Source organism: Actinia tenebrosa, unplaced genomic scaffold (assembly GCF_029948245.1).
Source record: "Actinia tenebrosa isolate PJP-AT-01 unplaced genomic scaffold, QUT_ActTen_1.0 PGA_scaffold17__23_contigs__length_9995812, whole genome shotgun sequence".
Lineage (NCBI taxonomy): Eukaryota > Metazoa > Cnidaria > Anthozoa > Actiniaria > Actiniidae > Actinia > Actinia tenebrosa.
The window spans coordinates 3,426,792-3,447,650 of record NW_028292577.1 but is presented as its reverse complement, the minus strand read 5'-3'; the positions used below and the strand labels follow the sequence as shown (position 1 = coordinate 3,447,650).

Sequence of the window (20,859 nt, the reverse complement as noted above, 5' to 3'; positions counted from 1 at the left end):
AACATATTACCACGAGTTCATCGACAGGCCCAGTAAATAATATCAAAGCCAGCAAAAATATATAACATTATTATTAACGGCAAGTTCTTCAATAAAATAATCATAAAGATAAAATTAATATATCTTCGTTAAGAGTAACAACAAGACATCCGCTTAATAACTGAATAGTAACACTTCATCAAATCATCATCATCGTCATCTACGATTCCTCTTCAACAACAAGATCACTTCGACTGTTTTTATGACGCATTCAGGGGCGGATCCAGGATTTTGTTCAGGGAGGGGTGCAGCGCACAAAGTTAACCCAGGGAGGGGTGCACCCCTTAGAATCAAAGGGAACTTGAAATATTATTTTGCATTGGTTATCTTCGAAGTAGGGGCACCCCCTGTACCCCTCCCCTGGATCCGCCACAGGCATTGATGATGAAGGTGCATTTCACTTTGTTTATTTTATAGATAAAAATTTGAATAAGACAAGCATGCCACGCACAACAAAGCCTTACTTTACAGCAATGGCGTACGTACCTTATCAATAGCAATAGCTTTAGCAATACGATCCTTGGCTTTGCTTTGAGCAATGTCAAGCCATCTGACTACAGCGCTCTTGAACCAAAGGTGGAAATCATCGAAGCCATGAACTTGATTGTCACTAATATAAAAGTTAATTCAAATTAAATAACTGAAATGAGATAATAAGCCTATCAAAAAGCATAAAACCTTAGGTTTTTTTAAAATAAATACCCTGAAACATGCATCCTCTCGGCTAACCAAAGTCAGGGCAGGGGTAATTCACAGATCAAACCCTGGGAAACAACCCTGGGCTGATTAAAGTCAGGGCACGCCACTGAACTACCTCACAAATCTGCCTGTCGTTAGATAGCAGAACAATAAAATCCCTTTGCTCATGGAAATTGAATTATTTCTGGGCTGATTAAAAAACAGGGCACGACTAACTCACAAATCGAATTCCGAGACACTCTCTGGGGATTGGGCTGATCAAAGTCATAACTCATATTCGGACTGAAATAGATTAGTGACATTACAGTACTTCAAGCTCAAGTTTTTAAATCTTCATGTTGAATGAATTTTTAAACTTTTTGCCATTACTACACTCTCTTTTGTCATATCAATCATCATGGCTACCACGTTTTTTTGACCAGCAATACTTATTCCTTCGAATATGTTTGCTATCAATGCTAGGAAAGTCAAAGCATACAGTTGTGTCATTTCATTGCGTATACTGTGTTTTACACTCACCTTGTTTTAACATGTTCTCGGTAAGACATCAATTCTCGAATGGCCAAGTACAGAGCAAAGAGCTTTTCACCAACGACATCTTGTTGATCATCAGCACTTTGTCTGATACTTTGCTTCACCGATTCCATAAGCAGCCTTACATCGTTTGCCAACTAAACCAGTTAAAGATGACACTATTACTTGCTATGATTGTTAAAGAGTATTATTAAATTAGTTTTAGGCTAATTTTAGTTAGCCTCGTAGTTAATGGAGTGGAATGGTTGGGAAACCTCTTGTTCCAGGTTTTTGTTCGACTTTATAAATTGTTTTATTTTTTTCCGGTCCGGTATCCTAAACAATCGTGCGTTCTGATTGGCTGTTTGAGCGGGCGGTATTTTGTCAGGATCTGCCCGCGCGCGCGGTCCGGTATCCTTTGCCGCTAAACGACAAAACAAAACGATTGCAAAAACAAGTAAAAAAAAATACGGGAAAAAAATAAATAAGTTATTTACCGTCCTATAGTCGGTCCGGATAGGGAAAAACTGTGCCCTCGGTCCTCGTATATTCAAGACCTTGGGCACAGTTTTTCCCTATCCGGACCGACTATAGGACAGTAAATAACATATATATATATGACGTTGACAGTGCACAGAGAAGGAAAAGTTGCTCCGTTTGTTCACAGTATTAGGGAATATAAAAGTTTTTTCCCCTAAAAAACGTTCGATAGTTATTATTTGTTAATTAATCTTATATGATTAATATTGTTTATTGAAAAGGAAAATTGTCCTTTTTAATGCTTTCTTATTTATCATCTAGTAACTTAACTGTATCTGCGCGGAAATATTTATCCGCATAGTTTGTGGTCATCGAATGAAAGTTTTCACTTTCAAAATGTTCATACATGAAAATAATAAGGAAAATGAGTATTTTTATGATACTATGCAACCTCAAACGCAAAACAATAGCTTTGTTCTATGGAGTTTCCGAACCATTCCACTACATTAACTATGGTTAGCTTCATTGCCTGGAGTAGGCCACGTCCGATATCTTAAAATCCAGCCTTGATTGCGAGGCTTTAGTCGTATGGTACTGCATGTAGTATTGTATAAACACGTGGATCACTAAATACTTTAATTGGTTACGACTTTCCTACTTTTCGGCAATAATGAAGAAAATGTTGGTAGAAATGATAGTAATTTAAACGTTTTAAAAGTGTTTTTATCAATAGAAGCCTACTTAATTTTAGATAATTTTTAAATATTGTGTAATGTAGATATATAGAGAATAATACATGGTCACGCGGAGATATGGAAGTTATCTTCGAGTGTTCAATTTGATATCTCACGAGTGAGCGCAGCGAACGAGTAAGATATTAATTTTGAACACGAGAAGATAACTTCCATATCTCCAAGCGGCCATGTATTTTTCTGTTTATTATATAAACCATAGCACTGTATTTTTTTCAAAACGATTGAATTTTATTGTAGAAAACATCCCAAATACAAAGTTCAATTCGACATAAAACCGACAATTTATAAATACAGTCTCTAATAAACAAACCCAAATCAAGTTCAACTCTAGACTGTCCACTCTCGTAGGGTTGTTGATTCATATTCCTCACCGTTTTTCTTTCTGACTGATAGCAAAAGTCTGGACAAATACCAGTCGAGTTCTTGAAGGGAAATCTCTTCAAACGAGAAATAACTGAATAAGCGACAGGTCGTTCTTTGTCTTTTTTTGGTGTTTGCATTTTCCTCCTCCTCGATAAAATCTATGACGTTTTCTAAATCAAATGTGACAAACCTTTCAGCCATGTTTTTGAACTTAATTTTCGATAATTTTAACAAAATTATCGATCGAGTGAGCAATCTTTGCAACCACATACGAGACAAAGCTGCCGACCGTTGTGATTCTCCCGCGCCTGTGAGAGCAATGACGTTACAGAATACTGAAAACTGATTGGTTATAATTTTACATGTGAAAATTATCGTATTTTTACATGTGTTGAAATACGAAATTTCTTAGTTGTAGAAATCTTTGTAAACAACTATAGTTTATATAATAAATATATTTATTATATAATTACCAATGAAATATCTGTTTTTCTCTATTTCGAAAAATTGATATCTTCACACGTGAAAATAACATGTTATTTTCACGTGTGAAGATAACACCATTGCGATGACTATTCAAAAATACACGGAAATAATTGCCTGAAAAAGCCAAAACATACTCCATTGATAATTATATAATAAACAGAATATTACATGGGCGCTTGGAGATACGAAATTTATCTTCTCGTGTTGAAAATCTCTCACTCGTTCGCTGCGCTCACTTGTGAGAGATCTTTTCAACACTCGAAGATAAATTTCGTATCTCCGCGCGCCCATGTAATATCCTCTATATATTAATTTTGATATTATTAGTTTATATCAATATAAATTTCATTTTAAGTTTTGTAAACTGAAAACGTCTGTTGTTCAGTATTATTCCTTGTGTATAAATAAAGACTATTATTATTAATTTCACTACTCAAGTTCTGTATTGTATCTTCTTATAAAGACGATTTTTTAAAAAAGATGGAACAAAATGATGACTTTCTCTATAAAGCACAATAACAATAGCAACATTCTAACATGTAGTAACACAAACCATGAGTTCCAGCTGACAATAGGTTAAGGAAAAGTAGTTAACTCCAACTCTGAAAGCAAGATCAAATATAGAAGGTAATATAACACATAATATAAAGGGTGGAACTCACTCACCAGTGACATAACTTGTCACTACTGATCAAATCCAATCTAAAAGAACTAAATCTCTACCTATCCTTGAATAACAATAGATAAATCTATATCGTTGCTAACTATCTCAATGTATGCACTGTATCATGTATTGTTATATATCATTAGATATTTAGGATAGTACACGCGCGCTGATTGGTCGTAAACTGTGCTATTATTGAACGGAGCACAGTGCTGACGCCATCTGCGCGAGCGAAGTGCTGCTAGATCCTGATGCGACCGCCTTCCTTTTTGCGTAAATAAATTCAATACCGAGAAATATTAGTAGCTATATAATAAAACTTATAAAACAGCTTTTTACGTGCTCCGTTCAATAGTAAAGCACTTAGGAAGCGCGGTAAGCACTCGCCTATGGTCGTTCTTCTCCTTACACATGCTTCTTTCGTGCTTACGTCACTACCTGCGTGCTTTATTACTGAACGGAGCACGGAAAAAGCTGTTTTATTTGTTAAATATCTTTCTACTCTTTTGTATTTATCACTGTGCTTGTAAAAATCTTTAATTTAACTCTTGTTGACAATATCTATATATTTATGCTTTTGTTATTTCGCTTAACCGCCAATATGTAAGAAGTATGTTTTTATAGACTCTTATCAATTACAGAAGGAAACTCTCTGCTTTTATAAGCCTGATGGTTTCAGGAGGATCCCTCGCCATTTGTAAATTTCGTATAAAATCTATACTGAAAATCTATAAAGAAATATGGTGAAATAAATAAATGAATAACATGCAAAGATTTGCATTTGACTTTGATTAGTACTACAAGTTATTAAAAAAAAAAAAATTCTTCGTGTAGACACTTTTAAAATTCCTGAAACACTACCGTAAATTTAGTTTCAACTAAATATAAATAGTATAAAGAAGCCTGCGTAGCCTGCGCATTGGGTTGGGGAACCCCACAGATATTCCAACAACCCCCCCCCCCCCCCCCCTATGCAACTCCTCACCCTTTTGGCCCACTACACAGGCAACAACATAGCGGAATATCCTCTGACCCGCAGTATAGGGTGACACCCGTGTGCTTGTCTACTTACATGAAAAAAACCTTATTGTAGAATTTCAATGCTCTTAGGAAGTCTGTCAGTACACATTCAGCGAGTCGTATCATACTCGACAGCTTTGCATCGTATGACTGTAAAAACAATGCAGACAATGAAGAAAGATTTCTCATTATTATTAGTATTAGTATAAAACCAATAGACTTTCCATTTAGCTGATTCTGGCATTAGATACATTGTCAAATAATCTTTACTGGGCCATTGAGTCTTATTTTCGAGTAAACACAAAAATAAGTCTATCGTTTCTAATTGTTTTCCATATGGAAACTAAGCCTTAGAGTCATAGGTTATAGGGTAGAGCCATGATCGAATTGACTAACATGGCGCCTTTTCTTTCTTTCCACGTTGATCATCGCATTATTTTTTAAACTTTTACAATGAGGACACTCTAACCATGAACACTTTGTGCTTTTTTACTACTTTTTTAACATGCATCCCTTGAGTGAATCATTTAGAAATAAGTTGTTTATTGATCACACAGCATGTTTGAGTTCAATCCTACTTTTTTAGAGGGTTTGAAGCAGTAAAAAGCTCAGAAAATAAAAATCTGAATAAAGTCAAGTGTTCATGGTTCAAGTGTCTTCACTGTAACTAAAGAGAATTGTATTTAAAGTGCACCTATTGATTCTACATAAAGTGAATGTTGCGTCTTTAAGTTATGAAGGTTTATACTTCCAATATGTTACTGACTGTGACGTCAACCCAGGCTTCATTAAATATACAAATTTTGACTGGTTCATACAAACAGTTTTTAAAAAGAATCACTATTATACTCAAGGTTTCCACAATGTTTATTGTAAATCTGATGTCTCATAATGACTAGTGTTTAGTATTAAAAATTAAAACAAATACACTTAAAAGCCTGGGGTGACGTCACAGTCAGCAATGTAATGGAAGTAAGAAATATTTCATCATTCAACTATTCAATTTATGTAGAATTAATACTGAAAGTATTGTATGGGGGTTAGGTGCACTTTAAATTGGCTAAGGGTGTAACGGCTTGTATGAACTTAGTCTACACTGATAAACATAGTCATTACATACGGATTCTTGAGGCTCATTCCAAGCATGGATCTTATTGTACCAGATGGAAGCCGATTCCTACAATATAATCACTGCCACTTTTAGTAAACTAATTACTATATTGAAATATAAAAAAACTAGCGAGTAAAATAGATTTAGTTGATATGAGTAACTTGAACGGCGTGCATTTTTAATAAAAAGGTATACTTCAAAACTGTTAAATTAGCTCACGCTGTTCAAGTTATAACTATTCCCATCATTAATTGCTCTACTGGTAAAGACGTTTCATGAGAACATTACCATGACCCGGCCCCATTCGAACATCCATGACCCCCCTCTCAACATGTATGCCATGACTCCCCTTTCTTACGATAATAAAAAATAATTAATCAAGGTAATTAGTTGCGTAACATGGATGGCTTAGTATTTTACTGCTTCAGTGTCTCTTGTCTCCCACCTCTTTGGTCCAGGTTCGAGCCCCGGCTCAGACTGGATCATATGTACGTTGATTTTGTTTGATGTGTTGTTGTTGTGTCTTACCTTGATGATACTAGCAAGGGTTTGAGACAAAGGTTCGTTTTGTTGTTGTTGTGTCTTACCTTGATGATACTAGCAAGGGTTTGATACAAAGGTTCGTGGTATTGTTGTTGTGTCTTACCTTGATGATACTAGCAAGGGTTTGATACAAAGGTTCGTGGTATTGTTGTTGTGTCTTACCTTGATGATACTAGCAAGGGTTTGATACAAAGGTTCGTTGTGTTGTTGTTGTTGCGTCTTACCTTGATGATACTAGCAAGGGTTTGAGACAAAGGTTCTTTGTGTTGTTGTTGCGTCTTACCTTGATGATACTAGCAAGGGTTTGATACAAAGGTTCGTGGTATTCTTGTTGCGTCTTACCTTGAAGATACTAGCAAGGGTTTGATACAAAGGTTCGTGGTGTTGTTGTTGTGTCTTACCTTGATGATACTAACAAGGGTTTGAGACAAAGGTTCGTGGTTGTCTTCTTGATAGACATCCATTTCGCAGACAGCCTGCAAACACCTATCACAGATTATACAAAAATAGAATGACAGTAAATGTTTTAAAACTTTCCTTCGTTCTTCATTTGAGCCTGGTTCACACGTGAAACGCAAGCAAATTAAGATACGCAAGCGCAGTTAAGATACTACAATCTTGGACAAAAATGTTGAGAATTTTTTATTTTGAATGAATTTTTTCATGTCCAATATTTAAAAATCCCTTAAAACGACCCCCTCCCCCCTAAACAATGTTGTTTCCATGGAGATAGGACTGCTCTATCTTATGGGGCCAACATTGTCCTGGGAGAGGGGTACGATCAACCAAAACAATTTTATGAAGTGAAATTTTGCTATTTAATGATGAGATGAAATTTCCTCAACCATTTTTGTCTAAGATTGTAGCTTGCATGTTTAGATCAAAAAGATTTTTGGTCTTGCGTTTGCGTTACTGTAGTTCACAGTTACTTCTGCTTGCGTTTTCCCGGTTCATTCGTTAAAAACGCAAGCACAAGACAATGACAACGTTTCCATTCCTTGCGTTTGCGTTCGCGTTGCTGTAATTCACACGTTATTTTGTTTGCGTTGCTCGTGTAAATCAGGCTTTAGCTTTTACTAATACGACGTCCGGGAAATATATGAGCAAACGACGCTTGTTGACAATTATTTCTCTCCCCCCTCCCCCCCCTCCCCCCCCCAAGCGAACCAATAAAAACTCGTAATCTCCGAGTATAAACAAAAACTAATTTGACAGATGAAGATGGCTCTGATGATAATGGAATAAATGAAAAAAAAATGTTTTTTTCTCCAAGTTCTCAAAAATCATTGCCCATCACTGCCGTACTTACTCTACGAGGTTAACGAGCCTGCCAAATCTTGCATTGTCAATAGGTGGATACAAGTCACGATGTTTGATAAGTAGCTGAAGGCAGTTATTTACGAATAATCGTAAGCTCTTGAGTAAGGAACGCTCCTGTAAACAAAGAAGCTAGATTACATTAGCACACCAAGCCAAACCAGAAATATATTGAATCAGTCTAAGAAAGAAGCGAGCGAGCAAATGATTTGATTCTTGTCACATTGTATTACTACAAGGTATCATAACGTCTCTTTTGGTGTAATGCTTTCCCATTACCAGGCCACGTGTCATTCGTGTCATTCTCTTAAGAATGAATCCTTGTTTGAGTTGTATTCATTTTCATGTGTCTTCTCGTGTGCAACCGTTAAACAAAGAGATTATACTCTAGGAAATGACGCGTGGTCTAGATCTATAAAAAGAAAACACTGCACGCCACGAATAACGTTCATTCTTCGGGGTTCCGATAGGCGTTACTATTAATTATTGGTGGATTTTGAAATTTTACTTTAAGATTGTGAGAAAAAATTGAAATTATTGCTACAAACTGTTTCATATATTTGTATTATTATATTTGTTTTATTGCGAAAGTTTTCATAAGTTCTTCACTAACGACAACCCAAGGCCTAACCTCTCTTTCTGACAGTTTTCCAGGTTTCCAATGTTTGCTGACATCTTGAGCCAGCGAGCACAGCGTGTCGTATTGAATTGGATTTTCCCAGTGAAGCTGAGAAAGAAATCTCCATCGCCTGAAGCCATACGTAGACAAATGAAGTAAGAATAAACAGTAAGCATCGTTGTTTCCAGACAAAAAAATAAACAGATAAGACAATAAATCCAATCAAACTACAAAATATTTTTTATTATAATACACTCAACCAAATTACTCGATCCTGAATGGACAAGAGGGGTACAATTATATCCCAAATTGTACTCTGTAGAGTCCCAATTAAGTTGCTCATTTTTTTGAGTGTATATATAAACAAAAAATCGCAGAATGTTCTCGTATAATTCTGAATTTATAGAAGGCTCGTCCAATTTTGAAAACTTTCCAAAACATCACTCGTACCTATAAATTCCGAATTGTACACGAAATCGTGCGATTTCCTATACAAAATTGGATTAGATAATTGAATTTACAATGCACTTACATTGCAGCCTCTTGAAGAGGTGTTAGATCATTCTGTATTGCAAGCTGATGTAGAATAAAGTGTGCATGACTTGATAATTGACCTTCCCACTTTTGCTCTTCCATCTTTGGAAACAACACACCACGATGAGGAAATAATTCTAGCAGCAAGGCTAGATATCTATTCAAATATTTTTATATCGTACCCATCAACTAAAACGTGATAATAATAATAATAATAATAATATGATAACGGGATGCTCTTATATAGCGCATTTCAGTTTATAGAGGACATTACGGGCTGCATATTAAGGCGCTATTAGCAGCCATGCAGGTAGGTAAGTGAACTAAATTAGTACGTAATTAGTCAAGGATGGGATTGAGAAGAGAGGAGAGGTCACTGATGAGAGGCAAGTGACATAAAAGCAGTCTGACCAAGGACGCCAGGACATGCAGACGGATTGGGTTTTAAATATGTGTGTTCAGTTATTCGTAGATTTCTAATTGAATTGATATATGTTTGTTTCTAAATGGATACTAAATAGTGTTCACTTATCTTTCCATCCAACGGTCTTTCTGGTTCGAATCAGCCGTACGATATGAATATATTTTTCCACGTCCACCAACGGTCTTTCTGGTTTGAATCAGCTGTACGTACGCTCCGAATATTTACCGCTGCACTATCCGTGCCAAGCAGCGCCGGCGTCGCTTTGTTAGCGATTACTCTTCTTTAATAAGTTAATCAAATTTACCTTCAGTACAGTAAAATAGACCGGGGTACGGTCTCAGAGCGTACGTACAGCTGATTCAAACCAGAAAGACCGTTGGATGGAAAGATAAGTGAACACTATTTAGTATCCATTTAGAAACAAACATATGTCAATTCATTTAGAAATCTACGAATAACTGAAGCAATCACACATATTTAAAACCCAATCCGTCTGTCCTGGCGCCCTTGGTCTGACCTTGCTATTTTGTGGCGGTTTCATGTGATAGCTGGCATCATTTTTATTAACGAACTCCTTATTTACTATGTTCTCAGTTTCAAAGAAACAGTGAACTCCCGCTTTGTAATTTCTAAGTTTGGAGGAAAACTGAAGAAACTGACCCACATATAGAGACAAGAAAGTTACTTCATGGCTGTGGGGTTCTAACTGAACCCACGCTGTCCCTTAGAAAGAAAGAACATACGAGATACAGGCACGAGTGCTAAAATAGCTTCATCGACTGTCCCAGGTCGCCGCCACTGATAGCGATATTACATGGGTAACATTAGCAAAGCTAGAATGAAATGTTGCTGCGACTGATGGCGACATTGGGTAACACTTCTCTCCCTTTTCCACGCTTACTCGGCTCCAATCTACGCGCGTCCGCAAGAATCCCAAAACACTCGCCCTTACTGAGTTTGGGGGGAAAATTTGGACCACTCGCAGTCTATGCTGAAACCTCTAGCAATATCAGGCGGTATATCAAGTGACATTAGGAGGCCTGCACATGCCTTTAGCCCTGCATGTTATAGTGTTGATCTAAGAATCGAACGGTATTTATACACAGCTATACACAACCAAGTTGATTTGGTCTTGAAATAACCGTCAATAATTACCACTCCTTTGCTATTTGACACCAAACTAACATCTAGAGCTCCCAGCAAACCCCAGAAAAGCTAGAATTACGAATGTTTACCATTTTGGCTTGGTCCAGGTCATAAGCTGCAAACTCATGTAACAGTGCTCCATAGACGTCAGAGAATGTTGGGTACATGGACAGAACTTCTTGTGGAAGATCAGGACGCTAAAAACAAAGAAAAGGCCCATTCAAAGTTAAAGTGCCTATCAATATTTTCAGCATTGATTCTACATGAAGTAAATAGTTGAATGATAAAATATTTTTACATGACTTGAGTGATACATCATGGAGATATCAAGGTTTATACTTCAAATATGTTAATGATCTAACGTCAAAGAAGGCATATATCGATATCAATATCCCAAAAATGCATCACTCAAATCATGTAAAAATACTGTACCATTCAACTATTTACTACATGTAGAATCAGTGCAGAAAATATTAATTCAGGTGTCATAGGCACTTTAATTTGTTTTGTTACTCAGTAGTAGGGAGGTGAAGCTTGTAGCTTCTTCCAAAAAATGTGCATCATCCCCATTTTTCTGATAAAAATCTGCCCATCCCCCCTTTTTTCCTTTTTCCTACCAAAAATTCCCCGATCCCCCCTCAATTTCACCTGCCCCCCCCCCCCCCCCCCCCTCTGCCATACAATATGAATGAAGCCTTAGATTTTTTTGTTTTGTTTTCAAAGCCTGCTCTTTTCGCTATTTTGCTTTTAGACTTATGCAGGTTATCTGGTGCATTGTTTGCATCTACTCTGTTTCCCCAGGCCTTGCTTTGTTGGGATAATAAGACAATTGTATATGCTTACATTGCCTGATGACAGAGAGACTTTGACATGACAATCACCACTAACACGGCACTTTGAAGACTTGGATTTTAGTTTAACCCACTCATCAAGGCCATCGCTTGGAATATCCTTTAACAATAGTACATGCAAAATACGTTACATTTAGTTGACATTAATATATGAACAAGAGAAAATGGACTAGGAGAAGGAATCTCTGGTATACATGCTTGTAACCATCATAGGCACCGCTTGAATCTATTTTCATAATCACATTTGCCATCGTTTGCTTTTCTGCACGCGCATACTGCACGCATACTGTACGCATACTGCACGCACACTGTACGCATACTGCACGCATACTGTACGCATACTGCACGCATACTGTACGCATACTGCACGCATACTGTACGCATACTGTACGCATATTGCACGCATACTGCACGCATACTGTACGCATACTGTACGCATACTGTACGCATACTGTACGCATACTGCACGCATACTGCACGCATACTGCACGCATACTGCACGCATACTGCACGCATACTGTACGCATACTGTACGCATATTGCACGCATACTGCACGCATACTGCATGCATACTGCAAGCATACTGAACGCAAATTGCTTGCAATATGCGTATGCCGAAAACGAAAGTTCAAATTAAAAATTCTAAAAATAGCATCAAAGTGATGAAAATTGAAAACAAAGTGACGAAATTCGAAAAACATGAACAAGAAAAGCTTTAACTACTTTCCGATGCATTTTCTCTGATTAGGACCAGACCAATTACAATAACTCTATATACGCGTTTCCCGACTACCTAGTCTATTTTTCAACGCGAAAAACACAGAATTTCAAATATTGATCTCCTAGTTCTTTATTATATACTCTAAATACTAGGGAGGGAGACTATCTAGTTATAGTTCGTCCGTCAGGGCCCGTTTGTGCTAAGGGTTGATAGCGCTATCCGACAGATAAATTCATTTCCGTTGGATAAGTCGATGCTGTTATACATTAAATTTATCCACTGGATAAGATTTATCCGTCGGATGACGCTATCCACCCTTCGTACAACCGGACCCTGATGGCTAGCTCGCGCTTATTTCTGTTAAAAATGTACCTTAACTCGGTATTCCAAATATCCAAGAAAATCATCTGTGCTTTCATTTTCGGTTGCTCTTGCTGACTGAACCACATCCTTGAAATATCTGCATATACAGAAAAAAGGCATAAAATCCTTATGGGCAGTCGTTCAAAAAACACAGTGCAGCTCCTCGGAAGAGAAAAATAAACGAGAACGTCTTATAATGATATATATACAGTCCTTTGACTAAACGTTGTCGTTGATCGGATCATCCCTACGCGCCTAGACGGAAAAGGATAACGGCTAAATTACTCAGAACATGTATCATCCAAACTGCTCGCCAGCGTTAAATCTTCGCCGTATGCTCGAGGCATGGTTTTAGCAAATTCAATGGGATCGAAAACAGCGAGCTCAAGACGTGTTAGATAACATATGCGGCAGCTAGTATCTGTGAATTAATTATCCCCATGATCCTTTTCTGTCTAGGCGCGTAGGGATGAAGCCGATCAAACGACAACTTTTAGTCAAAGGACTGTATGGATCAAGACTGATGTACCTTCCGACACCATGAAAACCTTTGATTTTTGTAACTTTATTATCTTGATCTGACAACATCTCCTTATCGTCACAATCCCTGCAAAGAATGAAAAATACAGAGTCATGTGAACGCTAATGCAATTAACGAAACACAAGAGAAATGCCGCCTTGGGAGGATCTAAACGCCCATGCTTTTCTTATCAAACGTTGTTGCTGTGGGCTCCCTGTGCACATACAAAACCAGATTCCTTTGGGTTTTTCTTTGAAGAAGTCATATGGCCCACAATAGTCCCTATTACAGTTCCCTGCGCCAAATAGGCGGGTTTGCACTAAGAGATCACGTGATCAAATCGGCCATTGTGGTTGGCATTCTACAGGATTTTAGCCATGCGAGAATGTAAAAAAGATGGCGGATACGGGTAGTTTTTTGGTTATAAAAGGTAAGTTATCGCACTAAATAATGATAAAAATCCCCTTGTCTTGCGAGAAATATATTCTTAGTAGATATCTGAAGTATAATTTTAAAAAATGGTATTTTTTTGCGCTACGATGTGAAGACCTACAAGTGTTTAGTCCTGTTTTAGTCCGGTTACATGACCTCAAAACATACCCTATTTTTCCTCTGCCTGAATAGCAAAAATCTACTTAAGGTATCTATTAAAAGTATATTTCTTGCAACAAAAATGCATTTTTCAAGAATGAAGTTGAAAAATACTTGAATTTTTTCGACAAGAAGTCGTTGTTTTGAGGTCATGAAGTCAGTCAATAAAGTTCCAGCAATTTTCGCAATGTCTTCTACATAATGAATAAGGTCAGGGCCCCACAGCGGCTACCACGCAACGGGTGCCGCACTTTTCACCAGAGACAGAACGTTCCATGGCAAAGGTTGCCTTTCAACAAAATCGAGAAGAATGAATATAATGCGTTTAAACGCGTGTTCTTAACATCAAGCTTCTTACCAAATATCGATGTGTAGAACGTCCATAGACACGTTATTTACCTCCCTGAAAATCACAATTCATTGCAAATATTATCATCTATTCGTAATCGTCGATCCTACTGTGTTATTTTGCCTTCATGTAAAAAACACACAAAAGTTGTTGCATCTGCACATGCGCATGACGTCATTGCTCCATTCTCATGTCTGACAAATGACCTCTAGGTTACTAACTCTTGTACCTCATACACACTCAAATGACAGTCCGAATGAAAGTTCACACTTGTGATGAATTAACCGAAAAATACATTATTAAAGCAAGTATTAATTGTTAACGAGGAAAAATCATAAAAAATAAGCAAGTTCATTTGAAATTAAAGACGAGTTTTTCATTTTCTCAAAAGTGGAATGCCTTGCCCTTTGTCATTCACTTTGGTATCAGGATGACTCTTTTAATGCTTTTGAATTCAAAAGCTATTGTCTATGTTTTGCAATTACAACCACTTAAAATCAAACTCCAGACTAACAAACATCTAAGACTCCTTTTTAGTCGACATAGCGGAAATTCTGATCCTGCGGGAAGATGACAATGAAGGTGCGGTGGAATGGTACTTTGAACCCCATAGTTTTTTGTTGTTTTTTTTGTTTTTTTGATAATTCTTGCGAGGTTTCAAAAACTACGTTTATTTAGCCTCCAGAAAAGTGTATGTTTTTATAGCAAACATTGTCAGTAAAGTCCGTGCAAAATATGAGGTAGCGCGGATAGGGGTCCAAATCCCCTCCTGATACCTTAAAACAACCTAAAAAGGAACACCGTTAGAGCAGATTTGGTATGATGAGTGAGAAACATAAGGCACCGTTCAACCTACTATCTATATGCTTTCATACTAACAGATGAATTTGATTGAGAGTCATGCGCTCTCTCGTTTTTTGATAGCCCAGCCGGAAGGTACGAAGTAAGTTCCCTAATCACATGAAATTCGCTCTAAACCATTAGCTAGTGATCTTACATTGTAAAGGTCTCGTTCCATTCAGGATTCAAAGTGTTCTCTCTCACAGTAGTCATCTGAATTGCTTCATTTTTAAGTAATTCTCTTAAAGTTCTTGATTTCTTTAGCTTCTTTCCTGCGTTGCCCTTTTTCGCTTCTATTTCTGCACTGTCAGACATCAAACCGATCATACAGTACGGATCACTTAAACCATTTGCGTCCTTGGCTTCCAAATTTCGAGCTTCGATGACTAAAAAGTTCAAGCACAATTATTTTCACATTATATTGAAAAAAAGGATCAAATTATATGATTTAAAAAAAAGAAAAGGATATCGTAGAAGGCCTGTTACAAGTCCCCGCGCGGTTACAAGCCCACTTACCCGTTTGTTAATAGTTATAATCTCTCCCCCCCCCCCTCCCCCGGTGGAATACCGCCTGAGCACATTTGAGTTTCTAAGGTTTTACAGTTATATTAATGCATGAACACTATTGTTTATTTGAATTGAACATTCGTTTAAATAGCCTCTTGCACGCTACGTCAGCTTAATTTGGAGGACAAAACAAAAAAACAAAAACAAAAAACAAAAAACAAAAAAACAAAAACAAAACAAAACAAAAAACAAAAACAAAAAATCAATCAAAATTCAAAAAAATCTACTGCGAATTGGTAACCTATCGTTATGTACTCCAAAATTGAGCTGCATTCTGGCGTGTTGCGAGGGGACTATAGTCTGAAGCCCCCTTTCCCCTACCCCCCCCCCCCCCCCTCCAAACCCGCGATTATTAGCCAACTCTAAAAACCCTTACGAAATTCTATAAGCAGGATAACGTACCTCCAACTTTTAAGTAAAATCTTGGAGTCTGCAATTATAAGTTTGTGTAACAAGACAAATCTTAACAGATAACTCATTACTTAGCAACAACAGCAACTCATGTTATGCACACGGCAAGGCTAAGCTAAGACACATGAGGTACATGACATCGCGGGTCATCCGATCCAACGAAATGGCAAGATATCCTTAACATATACATTCAGAATTAATGTAAGTTGTAATACAGGAAAATTACGTACGGATTGTAGGGATGTTAATTGCAAAAAATGTTAATTAACAGCATGATTTGGCGGGAACATTTGGTAGTTGTGTTCAGTGCAATTATATATCATAGTGAAAAATAATAAAGAATGTAAGCAACCTCTCTGTCCTTTGTCTTGGCATACAACTCTTTGTGTTTCTCCTGAGAAATCTTCAAAACCTAAACAAGAGACGTGCATAGAGTGAAGTCATTTAACACGCGAAAAAGAGATTAGACTAATACACAGTAGTAGACCGTAGTTCCACTGTTTTCTTTTGTGTCTATTTGATGTTTTCTAGAATTGAACTTTTTTTGCGCAATGTAGCAGTGCCGTGACTATGGAGTGACTGTGTTCGCGCCAGGATGGTGCCGTGTTGCGGGCACTTGTTTCGTGCCGTTTTTAAAGGAGCACTTGGATGAAAATTAATAAAAATTGAAAATGACTGGAAACTTGTTTAAACTTATCTATATGGCCCAGATAGTAGCCAAGCAACATGTTCCCTTCACAGTCAAAAGTGGCGGGAAAAAAATCAACTTTATTCAGCATCTAAATTGTAAGTAAATGACGTCATTTACTCAACCCTATTGTTCTTTTCGCTTTTAACCCAAGATTTCTCAACTGCAAGTGGCTCCCAGGCTAAAATTTTCACTAATCAGATTTTCATAATTATAATTGACTCATATTAGCCTCAAATACTTCAATTATTCGGACTTTCATCCAAGTGCCCCTTTAACTTTGCGTGTTTTTTTTAGTCTGCCTTATGTGTCTGCTTTTTCTTCTTGCTCATTCACTTATTTTGTTTTGTACTTCAACTTTTTAAATTCAATTTCCTTTTGACCTAACCATTAAACTCGATTAGCTCTGCTATTTCTAAATGGCTGGTGCCCACCCACATATTCTTACTCTCTTCCCTAATTAAAGCTATAATATAAATTTAAGTAGTGCTAAATAAAGATGTTGTTGTTGTTGTTGTTGTTGTTGTTGTTGTTGTGAGCTGCTCACGGTCATACGTAAACTGCTGTAGATTTGTTTTGCAGGCCGAGTGCATATCATATTTTTCTGTCACTCTTACCTCTTGTAAGTAAACATACAGTTCACCATTTGAAGGATCCAAAGAGCTGTGCTTGGCACCAACCTGGTGAATTATTGTGTAAAGTGCCTCGCAGTATAATGCTTCTCTCTAAAATCACAATAAACACAACAATGATAACAACAAACAAAGAAAGAAAAAAGGATGGACGGAGGGAGGGAGAGAGGGGGTGAGGGAGGGAGGGAGGGATGGAGGGAAGAAGGGATAGATGGAGGAAGGGAGGGAGGGATGGATGGATGGATGGAGGGATGGAGGGAGGGAGGGAGGGAGGGATGATCATTTGACATACTGGTACTAATAACCATGTGAGCATGTCCATCCCTATTGCAATCCTTATAAAAAAAAAACTCTTCAATCATTTTTAATTGTTAGTTATTTCAAAAGGAAAGTTAGAAATAACATTAAGTTTGTACTAAACTCAAGGAGTATTCCAGGAATTTTGGCGTTTTTCCCTATTTTCAAGAGCTTTTCAAGCGCCCTTAAGAACGTGTTTTCAATTCGAGGACTTTTCAAGGATTTCAAGGAGTAGCACAAACCCTGAAAGATATATTTGAGCAGGTTTTCCAATGTATACAGATCAAAGGTAGTCCAGGCCCAGTGGTTTTTATTACAAGATGCATGTTAAATGATTTACTGAATGATTCCACCTTATTTTTGAATTCTGTAACTTCCCTACATACTAAGAAAATCATGAAAACTTGCATTTTGTAACAAAATAACGTAGAGCCAACATGAGCCTGACTGCATGGGTTTTTATTCAAATTATGTGTTCTTTCCAGCATAGGCAGCAGAGGTTCTCATCCTCCCTCCCTATCTTTGCGGTTGTTTCAAATTTCCCATTTTATTTTGATTGTTCAAATACTTCCAGTGCCCTTAACTTTTCATTGCATTTCATTTTTTAAATGCAAGTATTCATCAGAGTCTACAGTGATGCACGGATCAAATCAATTAGGTCAACACGTTTAAAAGCACAATGTCATTCAAATATATAAAATGAGATTAATTATAACTGCCAGAAAACTGATTCGTTACCAGACAGGGCAAAACAATATTGTGTTCATAGAGCTGAGTATTTACTAATTAAACATTTACTACTGATGTGCAAGGTACACATTGATGATCATAGTATACATATCTGCAATACTTTTGTCATCAAAGACATACCTGTTTTTGTGATAAAGTTGAGGATTTCCCATCAGACAGCACTTCTTGAACATCACCACACCCTTCCTCTATCTTGTCTAAGTCACCTGGTTCTGGAAGGTCCTAAGAATTGGTGTAAATTGTGTAATAAGGCACAACAAGAAACATTCAATATTAAATCTTATTTAATCATAAGCACCTTAGATCATATGGGGTAAGGGTGCTATTTATGGGATGTAAGTGTAGCAGCTAGGTGGTGGTTGGTGGGGGGGAGCGGGTCAGGTGGGGCAGTGCAGTTTGGGGGGGGGGAGGAGGGGGGAGTCAGGTGGAGTGGGAGAAGGGGCAGATGGGCTATATACCTCCCTTTTCTGAATAATTCTTTTCAAATTGCCCTTAAATTTTTAAAAATCATAAAGCTTGCTATGTTGGCGTACAGTATGCTAGCATACAACATCAGATTAAATAATACATGTAGGTCCTTTGCAAATAATAACAGAAACAAAACTGCAAATCATTTTAAATTTTAGTCCCCCCCCCCTCCGCCCCCCCCCCCCCCTTCCCCACTTCCCCTAGTAAAAAATACACCTTCGTAATACAACTTTTTGTAAAGTTTATACAAGTGTGGAGATAGAGCTATTTTTACCTCAATCTGTGTACTATCGACTGCATTTTTACCATCGCCTTCTCCTAGTTCTTTCCAATCAATTGAAATGAACTTTTCAAAAAAGCCACCATCAAACTTCTGGGACCTAAATGAAAAGATTATAATATATTACTGTCATTCTACCCTAACTGTGAACACTTGAGTTTATTATTTTTATTTGCATAAATGTACTTTTACTTTTTCTTTCTCTTTTATCATTTCATCTTCCTGAATAGCTTTCATAAGCTAGACGTTCAATAAATTTAACTTGAATTCTATTGTTTTCGATTCATGATCCGATTAGTTGACATTAGCTTGAGTGTTGTTGGTTAGAGTACAATAATAATAATAATAATAAATATGATTACAATGACAGTAATAAAACAAGAATAAAACACACACACACACTCACAAAAAAAAAAAGATATTTAACAAGACTGCATGAGTAGTGCGATTTAGTGGGGTCTCTATTTTACATAATTCTTTAGTATTTTCTTTTTAGAGCAATTAAACCTTACCACCGGCAGTCAGAAAATGATATCTTGATCATTCTTCTTCTTAGCTCCCGTATATCCTATCTATATCCTATCAGGGCTCTGTCTACTTGTATCAGCAACATGAATTTACTGTCTACTTCTATCATCCTCCAAACAAAAGAGTAAATAATTTTCTCCTCTCTCACCCTCTCTGACTAAATAATGGCTAGTAAAATTCTATTGTATTGAATTTGAACACAAAGAAATACTAAACAATGTTATATTTGAGCATCTAATTATCCAAATAATTACATATCAACTTGCCATATTTATGCCGAATGTGAGGTTGCGCCTTTTATGCAGGTTATTTTTTTAAATAAATAAAGACTGAAACTGCAGTATTAATCAAAATGCAAAGCCATCTGCTTTCACAGTATGAGATCAATTGCTCTCTTTGTTTATAATACGTCATTGATATTGAAGTCATAATGCTCTTCTAGTCTATAGCAATTAAAACATCTATTAAAGGGTTTTAAAAAAATCAATTTTGAGCTCATATTTTTAGATGCTTTAAAAAACCTAAATGCACGTAACGATCAATTAATATTGTTTGGCAGTTCTGAAGTCATTTGGATTCGAATTAGCTTAATAAGTCATGCAATCGAATAAAGACATTAACACACAAGTCTGAGCTGATTTCTAGAGGTTGCAAGACATCTAATTGTCAGTGTATCGAATTAAAGTTATTTTGCGATTGATACAAATTCATTAATAGACACCACACCGCAGACATCTCACGAATTAAAAACATTCCCCATATATTAAAACACTTTATATGAATCTATATCAGACGCAAATAATAAGTTACCTATCAAACGGAGTTAGTCCTTCGAGGTAGCAAGCCTTATACTGATTTGATAGCTTTTGGCACAAACCAAGTTTGCGTGATTGACGAAGTCTTTCCAAATTTTCATCTTCTGAGATCTTGGAATTCATATCGAAAGAACTTCTTAGAACATCATTTCAAAATATTCTTAACAAGCTCGTCCCAGCAATACATATGATCGTTATATTAAACAGAGGGCATGATTAATTCATGCAAGATAAAAATGCAAAATACGTCATACGTCACAAGTAAAGATCTCAGGGATGATTTCAGGAATGATTTATATTTGACCTTCACGGCGTTTGAACACATTTAACACAGCGATACACAAAGTTTACCGAACATGAGGTTATAATCTCATAAAAACAGGATGAAATAAATAGAAATAACTAAAATAGGTAACTATGCATTGTATCAATATTTTGCATGTTTAAAATATTTTATTTTATGCCCTTTTAGAGC

At 36.8% G+C, this 20,859-nt stretch overlaps 1 protein-coding gene across 2 annotated transcripts in view; it reads right to left on the bottom strand.

The window, feature by feature from the left end:
* The window catches only part of LOC116302431 (BAI1-associated protein 3), a 31,868-nt gene that overhangs the window by 10,848 nt on the left and 161 nt on the right, over positions 1 to 20,859 (bottom strand). The window contains exons 1-21 of one of the 2 annotated variants that reach the window (XM_031711720.2): positions 20,380 to 20,599; positions 19,036 to 19,141; positions 18,414 to 18,515; positions 17,232 to 17,339; positions 16,279 to 16,338; positions 15,918 to 15,945; positions 15,106 to 15,334; positions 14,118 to 14,162; positions 13,178 to 13,255; positions 12,658 to 12,745; positions 11,557 to 11,664; positions 10,803 to 10,910; positions 9,142 to 9,245; positions 8,622 to 8,739; positions 7,983 to 8,107; positions 7,075 to 7,159; positions 6,140 to 6,196; positions 5,072 to 5,169; positions 3,889 to 3,937; positions 1,258 to 1,409; positions 526 to 649 (exon numbers count right to left, since the gene is read on the bottom strand). In XM_031711720.2, coding sequence (XP_031567580.2) covers positions 526 to 649; positions 1,258 to 1,409; positions 3,889 to 3,937; positions 5,072 to 5,169; positions 6,140 to 6,196; positions 7,075 to 7,159; positions 7,983 to 8,107; positions 8,622 to 8,739; positions 9,142 to 9,245; positions 10,803 to 10,910; positions 11,557 to 11,664; positions 12,658 to 12,745; positions 13,178 to 13,255; positions 14,118 to 14,162; positions 15,106 to 15,334; positions 15,918 to 15,945; positions 16,279 to 16,338; positions 17,232 to 17,339; positions 18,414 to 18,515; positions 19,036 to 19,141; positions 20,380 to 20,507 — 2,100 coding nt within the window. In that variant the 5' untranslated portion in view covers positions 20,508 to 20,599. Of the gene's footprint in view, positions 1 to 525; positions 650 to 1,257; positions 1,410 to 3,888; positions 3,938 to 5,071; positions 5,170 to 6,139; positions 6,197 to 7,074; positions 7,160 to 7,982; positions 8,108 to 8,621; positions 8,740 to 9,141; positions 9,246 to 10,802; positions 10,911 to 11,556; positions 11,665 to 12,657; positions 12,746 to 13,177; positions 13,256 to 14,117; positions 14,163 to 15,105; positions 15,335 to 15,917; positions 15,946 to 16,278; positions 16,339 to 17,231; positions 17,340 to 18,413; positions 18,516 to 19,035; positions 19,142 to 20,379; positions 20,600 to 20,859 lie in introns of those variants that run through there. The other variant, XM_031711721.2, reaches the window with a different exon arrangement.